Source organism: Aotus nancymaae, unplaced genomic scaffold, assembly GCF_030222135.1.
Source record: "Aotus nancymaae isolate 86718 unplaced genomic scaffold, 86718_ANA_hifiasm-v0.15.2.pri h1tg000029l, whole genome shotgun sequence".
Classification (NCBI taxonomy): Eukaryota; Metazoa; Chordata; class Mammalia; order Primates; family Aotidae; genus Aotus; species Aotus nancymaae.
This window is the reverse complement of record NW_026988442.1, coordinates 11,361,045-11,377,840: the sequence shown is the minus strand read 5'-3', so window position 1 is coordinate 11,377,840 and position 16,796 is coordinate 11,361,045. Positions and strand designations below refer to the sequence as shown.

At 42.8% G+C, this 16,796-nt stretch overlaps 1 protein-coding gene across 1 annotated transcript; it reads left to right on the top strand.

Annotated features, from left to right (window-relative positions):
- Positions 1 to 9,082: 9,082 nt before the first annotated feature.
- DEFB121 (defensin beta 121) lies at positions 9,083 to 12,658 on the top strand. Its single transcript, XM_012454986.2, has 2 exons — positions 9,083 to 9,309; positions 12,419 to 12,658. Exons 1-2 carry the CDS (start codon positions 9,288 to 9,290, stop codon positions 12,589 to 12,591), a joined length of 195 nt encoding a protein of 64 aa, XP_012310409.1. The 5' UTR covers positions 9,083 to 9,287; the 3' UTR covers positions 12,592 to 12,658.
- Positions 12,659 to 16,796: the final 4,138 nt, after the last annotated feature.

The following is a 16,796-nucleotide window of genomic DNA, read 5'->3' as shown; positions in this document are numbered from 1 at the left end:
CTGTAGTCGCTGCTGTGATTTGGATGTTTTTGTTCCCTCCAAAATTCATACTGAAACACAATGCCCAATGCAACAGTATTAAGAGGTGTGACCTTTAGGAGGTGATTGGGTCATGAGGGCTTCACCCTCATGAAAGGGATTAGGTGACCTTATAAAAGGACTTGACAGAAGCAGTTTACCCCTTTTCACCCAGTGTGTCCCTTCCCCCATGTGAGGACACAGCGTTCCTACCCTCTGGGAGATGCAGCAACAAGGATCCATCTTGGAACCAGAGAAACTGGGCCCTCACCAGCCTTGATCTAGGACTTCCCAGTCTCCAGAACCATGAGAAATAAATTTCTCTTCTTTATAAATCATTCAGCCTCAGGTGTTTTGTTATAGCAGCACAAGTGATCCCAGGTGATCAACAAGCTTAACAGTTGATCTCCAGCACTTACTCATCTTATAACTGAAAGTTTGTATCCTTTGACCAACATCTGCCCATTTCCTCCATCTCTCAGGCCCTGGAAACCAGCATTTTATTCTTTGCTTCTGCAAATTCAACATTTTTAGATTCCACATATAAGTGAGATCATGCAGTATTTGTTGTTTGGTAATTGGCTTATTTCCCTTAAGGTAATGTCCTCCAGGTTCATCTGTGTTGTCACAAATGGCAGGATTTTCTTCATTTTTATGGCTGAATAATACTTCATAGTATAATATACTATATTTTCTTTTCTTTTTTTTTAATACTACATTTACTTTATCCATCCATCCATAAACAGGGGTTTAGGTCGATTCCATAACTTGGCTAGTATGAATAATGAGGCAATGAGCATAAGAGTGCAAGTATCTCTTCAACATACTGAATTCATCTCCTTTGGATGTCTACCCATGTGTTTGTCTGATCTCACAGTGCTACAAAGAAATACCTGAGACTCAGTAATTTATAAACTAAAGAGGTTTAATTGAATCACAGTTCTTCATGGCTGGGGAGGCCTCAGGAAACTTATAATCATGGTGGGAGGTGAAGGGGAAGCAAGGCACATCTTACATGGCAGCAGGTGAGAGAGAGAGCGCACTGGGGCGGAGGGAAACTGCCAAACACTTTTAAAAACCATGAGATCTTATTCAAACTCACTATCATAAGAAGAGCATGGGGGAAACCATAATCCAATCACCTCCCACCAAGTCCTTCTCTTAACATGTGGGGATTACAATTCAAGATGACATTTGGATGGGAACACAGAGTCTCACCATGTCAACCCAGGATTCTTATGGTAATTATGTTTTTTAGTTTTTTGAGAAACACTCATATGGTTTTCCATAATGGCTGTACTAATTTACATTCCTACCAACAGTATGCCAGTGTTCTTTTTTCTTTATATCCTCGCCAACACTTGTTATCTTTCATCCTTTTGTTAATAGCCATTCTAGCAGGTGTAAAGTGATAGCTCACGGCTTTAACTTGCATTTCCCTGATGATTTGTGATGTTTATGATTTTTTTTATAAACCCTGTGGTCCATTCATAAGCCTTCTTTTAAGAAATGTCTATCCAGGTCCTTTGCCTATTTTAAAATCAAGTTATTTATTTTCTAATAATTATTCTAATTATTTTCTAATTATTTCTAAAAAATCTAAATCTTTTCTAAGTTATTTATTTTCTAATATGAGTTTCCTTATATATGTTGGGTATTAATGTCTTATTGGATGTTTGGCTTGCAAATATTTTCTTCCATTCTGTAGGTTGTCTCCTCTCTCTGTGGATTTCCTTAGCTGTGCAGAAGCTTTTTAGTTTGATGTAATCCCATTTGACTATTTTTGCTTTTGTGGCTTGTGCTGTTGGGGTCATATCCAAAATATCATTGCTCAGATGAATGTCATGGAGATTTTTCTCACTGTTTTCTCCTAGTAGTTTCACTGTTTCAGTTCGTGTGTTTAAGTCTTAAATCCATTTTGAGTTGATTTTTGTATATGAGGCAAGATAAGGGTCTAATTTTATTCTTCTGCATGTGGATATCCAGTTGTTGCAATACCTTTTATTGAAGAGACCATCCTTTCCCTTTTGTGTGCTCTTGGCACCATTGTCGAAAATCAATTGACTGTAAATGCATGGATTTATCTCTGGACTCTCCATTCAGTTCCATTGGTCTGTGTGTCTGTTTTTATGCCTGTACCACGCTGTTTTTATTACTATCCCTGCAACTTTACTAAATTCCTAATTTTTTTTGATGCTATTGTAAGTGGGATTGTTTTTAAATTTTTTTTTTTTTTTACGGAGTTTCACTTGTCACCTAGGCTGGAATGCAATGGTGAGATCTTGGCTCACTGCAACCTCTGCCTCCCAGGTTCAAGTGATTCTCCTGTCTCAGCCTCCCAAGTAGATGGGATTACAGGCACTCATCATGACGCCCCGCCAATTATTTTGTATTTTTTTTTTTTTTAGTAGAGACGGGGTTTCACCATGTTGGCCAGGCTGGCCTTGGGCTCCTGACCTCAGGTGATCCACCCACGTCAGCCTCCCAAAGTGCTGGGATTACAGGTGTGAGCCACCCTGCCCGGACTGTTTTTAAATATCTTTTAAAGATAGTTCATTATTCATCTAATCCTTTCAATCAACCCAACAAGTAGTTATTGTCATCACTTATTTATAAGTGGGGAAACTGAAGCTCAGATTGGTGAAGTCATTTACCCAATGCTATGATACCCACATAACTAACATGAGGAAGTACTGGAATTAAATGCTAGTGTGCATGACTCAAAGGAGAGGGTAAAGGGTATAAACTTGCAAATAGCTCCTTGCTCCTACACCATTGCTAATATAAATGAAAACATCTGTTGAATTTATTTGAATTTCTTAAATGAAAATCTGGGAGTGGACAGTGTTGCAAAGGGGTCTTAATTTCTGGGATTGTTATAGAAGTTGAACAGTTAAGCAGGAAAATTAACTTTATCCACAGGTCTAATTCTTACCCCATTACTTTCTCGCTATATTTGTTATTTTGATTTTCCTATTTAGTTTAAATGTTTATCAAAACCATACATACAACATAGTTTTAAAAATCAACTTTGAGGGCAGGCACGGTGGCTTATACCTGTAATCTCTGTACTTTGGGAGGCCGAGGCGGTCAGATCACCTGAGGTCAGGAGATCGAGACCAGCCTGACCAACATGGTGAAACTCTGTCTCTACTAAAAATACAATAAATAGCCAGGAGTGGTGGCGGGAGCCTGTAATCCCAGCTACTCAAGAGGTGAAGACAGGAGAATCACTTGAACCTGGGAGGTGGAGGTTGCAGTGAGCCAAGATCATGCCACTGCACTCCAGCCTAGGTGACAGAGTGAGACTCTGTCTAAAAAAAAAAAAAAAAAAAAAAAACAACTTTGAATAAGAGACTATAATAGTATGTAATAGTATAGTATTATATAAGACTATAATAAAATGTAGGAGTCCTCTGTCTCCCTTTCTTCATTTCTTGCTTTTCAAACTACTTTCACATCTTTTGGTTGTTTCTTTTGATTTCACTTCCATCTCTTCCATCATTATTTACTAATATGCTTATATGGTTACTTATTAATTTTTCAGTGTTAGGCATCTTCCATTGGATTTCTGCCAAGGGAAATGAGGATTTAGCTGTCTGCCATCTTCTTTGAATATGTTCAGAATCTTTAGGCATTTTTTCAATTTTGTTTTCCTGGAGACGTCTCTCCTTGGGCATTCAGAACTGCTTCCCTCTGAACTGGTTGACATTACACCTGGAGACCTGATATTATCCTGGATCTCTATTTATATCATCCTGTGGATTCTTTTTGACTTTCTCCTGAGATCAATGTCTTGCTTTCTGGATCCTGGGTCTTTCTTGATATACTCTTATTTGGACAGAGCGCCTCCTGATAGCTTCCTGAAAATGTCTGACTTCAATGTACTATCCTCATACTTGGTTAGTGGTTTGGCTGGTCACTCCGCATTGGAAATTACTTTAGACTGTCGAAGGCATTGCCTCATTGTCTTTTCCAATATCTAGTGTTACCCGTGCGGGGCAAATTCTTAGAAAAGAATTCAAGAGTGAGCGGGGGTAGAAGAAACCAGCTTTACTGAGACGGTGGCAGTGTTACAGCTCTGTGTCTGCTCCTGCAGAACACGGTTACCCCACAGGCAGTGTGTTGAGAGTAGCAGCTCAGGCGCACTTCTGCAGTCATATTTATATCCATTTTTAATTCCATGGAAATTAAGAAGTTGATTATTTAGAAATTTCTAGAAAAGGGGTGATAATTTCCAGGTGTTGCCATGGCAATGGTAAACTGTCCTGACATTGGTGGGCGAGTCTTATGAAAAGGTGCTTTTGGTGCCTCTTGCCTGTTTCAGTCAGTCTTCTATCTGGAGTTGAGTCCTGCCTCCTACCGCTTTACTGTGGAGAAATCTGAAGCCATTCTGATTCTTCTCTTTGTTTCTGACGTGTTATTTCTCTCTGAAAGGGAGAGAAATAAGAAAATAAGAAAGCTCTTAAGGTCTCTGTAGGGTTTTGATGTTTCATGTTGAGGTGCCTAAATTTCATGTAGGATTACTAAATCAATTTTTTTTTTTTTTCTTTTTGAGACGGAGTTTCACTCTTGTTGCCCAGGCTGGAGTGTGGTGGTGTGATCTCGGCTCACTGCAACCTCGGTCTCCCAGGTTCAAGCAATTCTCCTGCCTCAGCCTCCCGAGTAGCTGGGATTACAGGCATGCAGCAACACGCTCAGCTAATTTTGTATTTTTAGTAGAGATGGTGTTTCTCCATGTTGGTCAGGCTGGTCTCGAACTCTCAAATTCAGTTGATCCGCCCCCTTTGGCCTCCCAAAGTGCTGGGATTACAGGTGTGAGCCACCATGCCTGACCTTCTTTCTTTTCTAATGTGAAGGGAGGCCTATGTAGACAAGCTACTGGGCCTTATGCTTCTTAAAATACTCCCTTTCAGGTTTTTACTTGAGATCAGTCTCACTGCTTTAAGAAAGGGAGAGGACTCAGATAAGAGTCTCTCTCTGAGAGGCCTCTCCAGTATAAGAATATGCCGCTCTACTTTGTGGGGAGAGGAAACTTGGGATGATTAGCCTAGGAAAAAAAAAAACAAATAGACCCATGATAGCTGTCTTCAAGCATTTGACATGGAGTTGTTTTTGGACTTATTCTCTGGAACTGTTAAAGGTCAGAATTAGGAATAATAGGTAGAAGTTACAGAAAAGTAAATTCTGATTGCTAAAAATTAGAGGGGTCCAGTGATGGAATGCACTATCTTGACATGTATTGATTTTTCCATTGCTGGAAGAGTGTTAAGAGAGAAGGCAAGGGTTGTTTAGAGGGTGTTCTTGCTTTTGATACATATCAGATACAACAACTTCTCAGGTCGGAATTCTAAGAATCTATGCTCAAAAGCTCAAAAGAAAAAATGGCTCTGTATTTCCAAAACCAGAGTTTTTCAAATATCATTTTTTAAAGAAGCAGAAAACTTTTTAAAACCAAAAACTTACATGCAACTCAATGTATCAAGCAGATAAAAATGGAGCTGCTTAGTTTAAAGTGGGAGGAAGGCCAGGCATGGTGGTTCATGCCTGTAATCCCAGCACTGTGGGAGGCTGAGACAGGCGAATCACTTGAGGTCAGGAATTCAAGGACAGGCTGGCCAACATGGTGGAACCCCGTTTCTACTAAAAATACAAAAATTATCTGGGCATGGTGGCGCACGTCTGTAGTCCCAGCTACTTGGGAGGCTGAGGCAGAACTGCTTGAATCCCGGAGGTGGAGGTTGCAGTGAGCCGAGATCGTGCCACTGAACTCCAGCCTGCACGACAGAGTGAGGCTCTGTCTCAAAAAAACAAAGTGGGAAGAAGAGTGCAGATCTCTGCCTTTTCAGCCTCCCTCAGTTCCCTGATTTTGACCTGAAAACCAAGTCTAAGTTTCTTACATTTGCATTCAAAAAACTTTAAAAATCTTATCTCTATGCAATTTTCTCACATTATATGGTGCAGTAACCTGCAGCTGCAGCCAGGCGGTATCTTCATTATTTCCAGATGGCTTGCAGGTGTTCCTGCCACCACTCCTCAGTTCACAGTGCTCCCTTGCCTGAGTACTCTTTTACACACTTTCTGTCTCCACCATTTCTCTGAAATCTATTCTTCTTCAAGCCTTGGAGAACGTCCTCCATGAACCTCTCCCTGAATGCCTTAGCCTTTGGGTGGTTGTTCCCATGCTCTGTTCTACTGTATGTATTGCTTGAACCCCGGAGGTGGAGGTTATATTTATATAAACATAAATTTATATAATTTATTAATTATATAAATTAATTTACTCATATAATAAATCAATAAATTAATAAATTCTATTATATAAATTTGTTAATTTATATAATAAATATATAAATTTATTTATTTTGATTAGACACAGCCTACTTTGCAGCATTTTTATGCATGTGGCCATTCTGCCTGACCACTGTGATGATATATTTGGTAGTCATTAAGAATGTTCATCGCTGGCACGATGGCTCACACCTGTAATCCCAGCACTTTGGGAGGCCAAGGCAGGTGGATCACCTGAGGTCAGGAGTTCGAGACCAGCCTGGCCAACATGGTGAAACCCTGTCTACTAAAAATACAAAAATTAGCCAGGTGTGGTGGCAGGTGCCTCAAATTCCAGCTATTTGGGAGGCTGAGGCATGAGAATTGCTTGTACCAGGAAGGCAGAGGTTACGGTGAGCCGAGATCGTGCCACTGCACTCTAGCCTGGGGGATAGAGTGAAACTCTGTCTCCAAGAAAAGAAAAAAAGACTGTTCATAAAATATTCTGGATTTCTGAGTTTTTCAAAGATTTTATTTTATTGTGGTAAGAACACATAGCATGTTGAGATCTGTTTTAACAATTTTTTGTGTTCAATACATTAGTATTGACTCTAGGTACAATATAGTACAACAGATTTCTAAAACTTTAATTAAAAAAAAATTTTTTTTGAGACAGGGTCTTACTCTGTCATCCAAGCTGGAGTGAAGTGGTGCAATCATGGCTCACTGCAGCCTCCACCTCCCCACCATCCCTGAGTAGCTGGGACTACAGGGGCATGCCACCATGCCCAGCTAATTTTTTATTCTTAATAGAGACAAGGTCTTGCTATGTTGCTTAGGCTGGTCTTGAACTCCTGAGCTCAAGGAATCCTCCTGCCTTAGCCTCCCAAAGTGCTGGAATTACAGGTGTGAGCTACTGCACCTGGCCTCTAGAACTTACTCATCTTGTTTAACAGAAACTTTCTGCCCATTCATTAGTAATTCCTCACATCCCTTACTCTCCAGCTCCTGACAAGCATCATGCCACTCTTTGCTGACATACACCTCACGTGACTGGAATCCTGCAGCATTTGTCTTTCTGTGACTGGTTTACTTCACTTAGCACGGTGCCCTCAAGGCTCATTCATGTCATCGCGTATTGCAGGATTCCCGTATTTTTAAAGACTGAACGGTATTCCACTGTGTATATATACCACATTTGCTTTATCCATTCATCTGTCGATGGACATTTAGCTTGTCTCCACATCTTGGCTATGGTCGATAATGCCAATGAACGCGGGTGTGCAGATATCTCTTTGAGATACTGATTCAGTTTATTTGGATATATATCCAGACATGGAATGACTGGGTCATACAGTAGTTCTATCTTTCATTTTTTGAAGAACCTCTGTACCATTTTCCATAGTGGCCACACCATTTTACATTCCCACCCAACGTGTGCAAGGGTTCCATTTTCTCCACAGCCTCGCCCACGACTGTCTTGTTGTTTCAGTAATTCCGGCTTTCCGAATTCTAAGCCTATTGCAGGATTGTCCTTTTGGCCCTCTTGTGGTTGACTGGTGCCATGTCACTGTTGTAGCCAGTGAGTTATGAGGTGGTCACATTTTACTTCCAAGGTCAGGGCATATAATGGCCAGTTCAAGACCTCTAGAGCTCTCTTTCCCTCTGCCATGGTGATTAACACCCAATGAGTGGCTACTCAGGCAGCCTGGGTTCCACACTGAGGTATGGGGCAGTGTTCCCAGCCAGCCTTCAGTGGATATGCAGCGTGTGTGGGAAATAGACAAACAGACCTTTGCTCTTAGAAGCCACCAAGATTCTTCTTCTTTTTTTGGTTACTGTGGCATGCGCTAGTTTATCCTAACAGAGCTGGCTGTTAGAGGACAATATCCTTACTGCTCTGAATTCCTGGTGCTCGGGAGAGTGCTCTCTACATAATAGTACTTAATCAAGATTGGATTTGTTTAGAAGACATTTCTTGTGTGTGCTTTTGAGGGATATGATGCTCATTTAAAAATACTTGTTTCCCATTTTCCTCAATAAGTGGTAAGCATGTTAGGGACAGAAATCTTCCTGAACATTTCTGCCCTCACCTCCCAGAACCTTAGTCCTTAGTTCACAGGCAACTTAAAATGGTCTGGGTAGCTTTGGATGTGGGGTAGTTAGAGAAAGGCCCTTGAGGAGGGATGAGAAGCTGATCTGGCATGAAGAGAGCAGTGGCTGGTTCCTGGACAAGAAGACAAATGAACGAGTGAGGAAAGAGCAGCTTTTGGAAAGGTTTGGCAACAGTAAAGATAAGAGGCCAGTGAAGAGATCCTGGGAGGGACAAGGAGAGCAAGGAAAAGGGATAAGCTTGGAAACATGTTCTGATAAAAAGCTGGGCATTTGGGGCCGGGCGTGGTGGCTCACGCCTGTAATCCCAGCACTTTGGGAGGCCGAGGCGGGTGGATCACGAGGTCAGGAGATCGAGACCATCCTGGTCAACATGGTGAAACCTCGTCTCTACTAAAAATACAAAAAATTAGCTGGGCATGGTGGCGCGTGCCTGTAATCCCAGCTACTCAGGAGGCTGAGGCAGGAGAATTGCCTGAACCCGGGAGGCGGAGGTTGCGGTGAGCTGAGATCGCGCCATTGCACTCCAGCCTGGGTAACAAGAGCGAAACTCTGTCTCAAAAATAAATAAATAAATAAATAAAATTCAAAAAAAAAAAAAAAAGAAAGCCCAGGCATTTATCCTTTTATCTTTCTCCAGTGCCTAAACAGTTACATTGAATACACTCTGGACACAAGGGAGAGCTGTCCTTGAGCCTGGACTCTGGGTGAGCTCTCTGGGTCTTAGACTTGAAATACTAAGTTTTGAAATTTTCAAACTTGAAAATCACAGTAAGCGGAGAGATCTCTGAGCTACTGCCCATCCTCGTGTCGCTTGCATTGAACTTTGATTATGTTGACAATGAAAAGCCAGGAGAGCTTCAAGAAGGAAAGAGGTCAATAGCCAAATGTTCCAAGAAGTCAAGGAAGGTGTGAACTTGTAGTAAATAGCGATAACTTATCAGAGGCTTTCTGATTATCAGAGTTATCAGCGGCTTTCCCCTACACCAGGCACCGTTCTGTGAGCTTTATTAAGTATTACCTAGTTTAGTCTTCAAACAAGTGTACTCGACCCCTTCACAGCAAACCTCCACTGTCGGTAGTGTCACCTCCATATTAGAGACAATTAAACTGAAGTTCAGAGACATTAATTAACTTGTTCAAAGTCACGTGGCTAATATGTGGCAAAGTGAGGATTTGAACCCAGATTTGTCTGGCTGCAAAGCTTATGTTCTTTCCATTACCCCACATTACCCCTAGTGATAGATTGTCAAACATCACGTCAAATAAATCAAAGAAAAAAGCCCAACATATTCATTACCATTGCTAATTACACATAGCACCAGGAGCCAGAGAGTTGGAATATAATACAACCCCAGAAAATCTCCAATCCTTATTTGGGCCTGAAGTTTCATCTTCTTTGCCCACTACCAGCAAAGATTACTAAGAAGTGACATGTAAATATATTTCCTTTCCTGCTGCAGTGCTCCCAGCAGGGAACTAACCAGAAGTGGGTGGAAGAAATCTGACTGAGAGGGGAGTAGAAGGGTGCTGGGCAAACTCTTCAACTAGGGTCACTTACGGTTTATGAGTCAAAGCAAGAGTCAATGGCCAGGCAGGGAACAGGTTCAGAGTTTTCTGAAAAAGAAAGATAGATCTTACCATCATTGTACTAAAAAGCACTTGGCCCTTTCCTGATCTATCTGCTGGTCTTATGCATAAGTTAGCCATTACTATGTAACGTTCCACGCCAAAACTCAGTGGCTTCAAACAGCAGTCTTTTATATTTGGCTAGATTGCTCTGCTTGAGGCTAGAGTGCCTCGTGCAGCTCTATTTCTCACTGTAGATTTGTGAGTCACTTGGAGTAGCTCTGCCCCACATAGCTCTCATCCTCCTTGGACCACTGGGGCACGTTCTTCTCATAGTGACGGCAGAGGCACAAAAGGGCAGATGAAAACATTCATCATCTCTTAAAACCTAGGCTCAGGACTGGCACACTGTCACTTCTGCCCATATATCACTGGCCAAAGCAAATCACATGCCAAGACCAAAGTGAAGGGACAACGACATAGAGTTCTCCTCTAGGATTAGTCCTTGACAAATGTGTGAATTCAAGTAGGGGGGATGAAGTAGGGCCAAGAATGCAATCCACCATTTCTTATATGAAGGACCAGGCTGGGCATGATGGGTCATGCCTATAATCCCAGCATTTTGGGAGGCCAAGGCGGGATAATCGCTTGAGACCAAGAGTTCGAGGTTGCAGTGAGCTATGATTGTGCCACTGCACTCCAGCCTGGGTGACAGAGCAAGACTCTGTCTCAAAAAAATAAACAATAATAACAAAGAAAGACCACAACAATAATAAATGGCTTTTCTTTTGCTTCCTATGAGGGTGCTATTTGTTCCTATTAAACACGTTCTGTTAAAAGTGAGGGCTGTGGCTTTCCTGCTCATTCCACTCCGTGAATACTGACATTCTAGTTTCCAGTGGTGATGGCCGTGGAGACATTAAGGCGTTTTCCCCTGCTCTGCACTTCATTATTTGGTATTTTTATAAAGAATCACCAACACATGGGGCATCCTAAGATGTCCTTGTTGCTGGGAAGAACCCAAAGTGCACAGAAGTATCACTCCTTTCTGTCTCATCTGGTTTTTTGGGTCTTTTTTCTCATTAATAAAAAATAAATTAGTGATCAAAATACTTTCCCCCTTCTTGGTTCTCCAGGTGCATTATAAAATTATCCAAAGGCAAGACTCTGTCTTCTCTTCGTTAACCTCCCTTCCCCCCTCCCAGCCTCCTCATTCAGTGTGGTTGATACCTTCCTTGCCTGCCTCTCTGATCTCAAATGACTGTTCTCTTTCTGGTTGACTGATCATGGCTCTGCCATGCTCCTCAGGGCACTAAATACCAGTCTGGATTGCCCAGAATGGAGTCCTCTGTTTTTCCAGTTGAGAAGCCTCCTTTCCCTCTCTAATCACTCGTCATTCGTGAAGCTGCTTCTTCTGGTTTTCACTGTTACCCTGCTCCTGGCCCAGGTCACCCCAGGTAAACAGGATATCCAGAAGGGGATGGGAGTCAGGGAACCTGATGCATGTTCAGAGAACTCTGTGGGCTCTGTCAGGTTGGGCTGGGAGAATGGCCTGGTAGAGTTCATTGAGGCCTTTAGGTAGTCTCTCTAGTCATGAGCAAGTTTGAGTTCTCTGGTACCAACTGGTCTGCCCAGTGCCCATTACTTGACCACTCCAACCTTATCTCTGGTTGGCTCTGGAGAAGTTGAACATGATGACCTGAGGTGGGATAGAGTGTAAAGAGAGACACTGGGTATGGAGTATAGAGAAAATGGGGACTTTTTCAAAAAATTGCTTGCAAGGATTTGAATTTTGAGCTATCGTTGCCTCTAGGAAAATGGTTCTCAAATTTCTGATTGTGTGAGGATTCTGATTCCACTTTTTTATGCAGCCCCAAATTATGTGGGTTATCTTAGGTTGTAGATTCCCCAGAGTGGCTGTTCCTAATTCCCTAGAGAAAAGTCCCAGGATGTTGTGAAGAAGGCAGTATAATATCCTTGCGAGTTTTGCAGATGCCGCAGAAGCCTTATAGATGTTCTCATTTATTTATTTCATATTCCTGTCACCTTTTATTGATATGGTCAGAGGGGGTACTGAAGCATATCGAGAAAAGGTGGCTAATTGCTACTAGGCACCTGGGTACATTATAATATGGGGGAGATGAAACCCTGGAGAGAGGGTCCTCTTCCCTTTTCCAAAGAGCTGGCCAAGGAGGGGAAGCTACCCAGTAGGTCCCATGCCACTGAGCTGGGGGGAGGTTCTGGGGGTCCTAACAGGGTCACAAGTGGAAGAAGAAAGCATAGTGGTCTATAATCTCCCTTAAACTTAGGGGATCCTGTGTAAGGGCGTCTTCCTCACAGATCTCCTCCTTTCCCTCCTACTCCTCTACTGGGCTTTAGCCTCTCCCTCTCCCACCCTTCTACTTTCTTTCAAAACTGACCCTGCTGTCTTCTTCCTTTTTGTTTTCAGTCATGAAGTGTTGGGGTAAGTCAGGCAGGTGCAGAACAATGTGTAAAGAAAGTGAAGTATACTATATATTATGCAACACTGAGGCTAAGTGCTGTGTGGATCCCAGGTATGTACCTGTAAAACCAAAATTACCCAACACAAATACAAGCCTGGAATCAACTTCTGCAGTCTGACACCTCTCTTCCAACCTGGAGTCTCAACATCCTGGGATCCCACAGTTCTATTAAACCCTTCTTGGCAGTATCCTGTTTCTGTCTGATAGTTCCACCTAGTTATATTTAGAAACAAGTAAATAAACAAGAAAAGTGTGTGTGTGTGTATGTGTGTGCACGCGTGCAGGTGCATGCACGTTAGGAAGAACAAGATGGACCAGTAGGTGGTAATAATCTAAACTTTGCAAATAGCTCCTAGCCTGCTGACCGATAGCTGGTCCCAGAGGATATAAATCAAAGAATATTCATCCTGTCCACTTGATTTCTGTTTTCTTCTAGACCAGCACTGCCAATAGAACATTATGCCATGATGGAAATGTCTCCTATCTGTGTTGTGTAATATGGTAGCTACTGCCACATGCGCTACTCAGCACTTGAAATGTGCCCAGTGTGAATGACGACCTGAAGTTTTAATTTGATTCAACCTAGCTTTAAATTTATATAGCTAAATGTGGCTAGTGCTTATTGTATTGTACAGCATGGCTTTAGAGTCTAGACTGAGGCAGGCTGTGGGTCCCAATCTATGAGTATTTTAGGGGAGTCCAGGAGGCAAACAAGGGTCTATGATGAACACAAGAACCCATTGTTGGCCCAGGGCTTCTCTCTATTCTCACACCAACGGCTTTAACTTTCCCTTGATCACACCTGCAGTCTGCCCCTCAGGGGCTCCAGAGCGTTGCCTCTTGTGAAACTTCCACACCATGGGGGGTGCTGGCATCAGGCACTGTGTGGATCCTTGCTCCATCTCTTTCCATTCCCTCCATTTGTGGCCATGGGACATTAAACTGCTGGCCGATTATTTTCAGAACTGGTCCTGAACTGAGACCACAGGAATTTTACCACATTCAGCCCCATGATCCCAAGTATCCCCAGCTCTTGCTATTTATCTGACTAATCAAAAATAACTTGATTCTTTTTTTTAAATTGTACTTTAGGTTCTGGGGTACATGTGCAGATCATGCAGGATTGTTGCATAGGTACACACATGGCAATGTGGTTTGCTGCCTCCATCCCCCCATCACCTACATCTGGCATTTCTCCCCATGTTATCCCTCCCTAACCTCCCCACCACCCCCCGCTGTGTTTTATCCTGTGTTTAAAAGTTCTGTTTGGAGTCACCTGCCTCCTATTCAGTCTTTTCATATTGGAGTCCTGACCTGGCTTCAGCCTTATGTCCCCAGTTCACCTTCCTGATGACAAACTTCAGCCTAGTGTCAGTGTCTAAGTATCACCAAAGCTGTCTAGGGAAGACCATTCGATGCAGGATCAGAAGATCTGGGGTCAAATCCTTGCTTCATCACATGTCAGCTGCATGACCCTAGGCAAGCCATTTAACCCTCTCTGCTTTATTTTCTCACCTCTAAAATGGGGGACTTTCCTACTCAAGGCATAGGGTTGTCATGAGAATTAAATGAGATAACAGACAGGGAAGTGCCCAGCACAGAATCTAGCGCACATTCAGTTCTTGATAAAAATGTTAGATGAACCTAGGCTGATCTCATTTTGTAATTTTCTACTTTTAGGCTCTGCACAGCAATTCTCTGCCTGGAAACGTTAAATCCTCCTTCACTATGTTGCCACCAACTCCTACTTCTCAGAGTTAATGACTTATAAAGTTGAAATAAAGCCCTGTACGCTACCATTTTTTCACTAATTGTCTTACCCTCCTGATTCAATTTCCCTCCAGTTTAGCCCTGTAATATTTCTCTTGCAGACTCAGCTCCCTTGCTTTACTCTGCATGGTATCAATGCCAAACTCCCAACTATGGTAGAATACAACCACCTAATTGCTTTCTCTATAGGTAAATTTTATTTTTTAAGGCAAGATCTTGCTCTGTTACCCAGGCTGGAGTGCAGTGGTATGATCATAGCTCATTACAGCCTTACCCTCCTGGACTCAAGGGATTCTCCTGATTCTTCTGCCTCAGCTTTCCAAATAGCTGGGACTACAGGTGTGTGCTACCACTCTTGGCTGTTAAATTTTTTTTTTTTTTTTGGTAGAGATGGGGGTGTTACTGTGTTTCCCAGGCTGGTCTCAAACTCCTGGCCTTAAGTGTCATCCTCTTGCCTTGGTCTCCCTAAGTATTGAGTTCACAAAGATCTATCTGTGTATGGGAAGTCATTCAAGAATCTGATGGCAGGCTGGCATGGTGGCTCACGCTTGTAATCCCAGCACCTTGGAGGCAGGTGGTTCACTTGAGGTCAGGAGTTCAAGACCTGCCCGGCCAACGTGGTGAAACCCCGCCTCTACTAAAAATAAAAAAAATTAGCTGAGTGTGGTGGAGGGGGGCACCTGTAGTCCCAGCTACTTGGGAGGCTGAGGCAGGAGAGTCACTTCAACCAAGGAGGTGGAGGCTGCAGTGAGCTGAGGTCACGCTATTGCACTTCAGCTTGGGCAACAGAATGAGACTCTGTTGGTAGCTCTCAAAAAAAATATGATGGCAGCTCTATGCTGTCCTGAGACTGACTTTGTATGTTCATCTCTTGACTTCTCACATCAAGTCAGCCATTGAAGTCCCTTGATTCTTCCTCTGTGATGTTTTGGTGCAAACCTTACTCTCCTCATTCTTTTTGGGACTGCTTTCTAAGCTCAGTCCCTTATTAGCAATCTCTCTCCTCTTTCCCGTATTTGAGGCCTTCTACCCTGAGTTTTGCTGCTGTTCCTCTAATCTCCCTGTCAGGTCAGATTGGCCCACATTCTGGAACCCAATCTCACAAGAATTCCTTACTGAATATAGCAACATTCCCTCAACATATTTGAAGATGAAACACCTTACATTTATTATTGGATGTAATATTAGAGTTCATTAGAGAGCAATTTAAGCAAAAAGGATAATTTCTTGGAAGGATAACATGTAGCTCATAGAATTGACCAGAAGTCTAGACGACTGGGCTTGGAAAGACCGAGACAGAGTGGGCTGCAGAAATAGCCTGGCAAGATCTTACCACAAGCATTGCTGCCGGAGCACTGGGCACCAGTATCACACCTAGACTCTTGCCATTGCTGCTGCCACGGTGTATTTCCTCCACCTTCCCTGTGGTTTGGATTTAGTCCTTTAAGATTCAAGTCATTTGCGCAGGCACCCAATTGTCGGGGCCTGGGTCATGCACCTGTCTGCCAATTCTCAAGGTGGTGTAAGAGAATATTTGCGTTTAGGGCATTCTGTAGTGGAAAGTCAGCCTTCCTTTCCACCAAGACTACAAGAATAGACACTAGCCTCCCAAACAGAAAGGAGTTCAGATGCTGAGTGTCCAAAGATGCAGTAAATGACAACTCTTGGAGCATATTACCTCGAATATTACACCAAAACATTTTCCACTCCACCTTAGCCTTTCTGATAGCCAGGGCCAGGACCGGGGTGAGGAGACGGAGGTGCCTAGGGTATGACACATAAGGAGGCACTCACTCTCAGGGTGGTGCAAATGCCTCCTTAAATGTCACCCTTTAGGTACCTGTTGCACTTCTCACTTCACCCTGGACCCAGGCAATTAGCCCTGCTAATTGCATCCTGCACGTCACCTTTGCAGCACCCACCGCATCTGTGCTTAACCTTTGCTCAGCATCCATTTTCATGATAGACTGTAATCTCCATGAAGACATGACCATGACTGATTCATTCTCTGTACCTGGAATAGAATCTGGCATATATTGCATATTCAACCAATATTAGTTGAGCAATTGATGGGCTAAATGATATATATATAAGTAGCTTAAAAAAGACAGCAGAAATGGCCTCACAAGAAAATTCCTTCTTTCAGGTTTATTCACATTAGAAGAGTGTTTGATATTCAATGGGCACAGAATAATACTAAAATACATATTGAAAATAGAAGATGAGACACTTAACAGACATAGGTGGTGGTCACATCCATCACTGTGATGGTCACCAGTCAATGATTTCATTATCAATGAGTAGATTGAGAGTTGTGCTTTCAAGCCAGGTGTGGTAGCTCATGTCTGTAATCCCAGTATTTTGGGAGGCCGAGGCAGGCAGATCACCTGAGGTCAGGAGTCTGAGACCAACCTGGCCAACATGGTGAAATCCTGTTTCTACTAAAAAAATTACAAAAATTAGCTGGGTGTGGTGAGGTGTGCCTGTAGTCCCAGCTACTCGGTAGGCTGAGGCAGGAGAATTGAACCTAGGAGGTGGAGGTTGTAGTGAGCC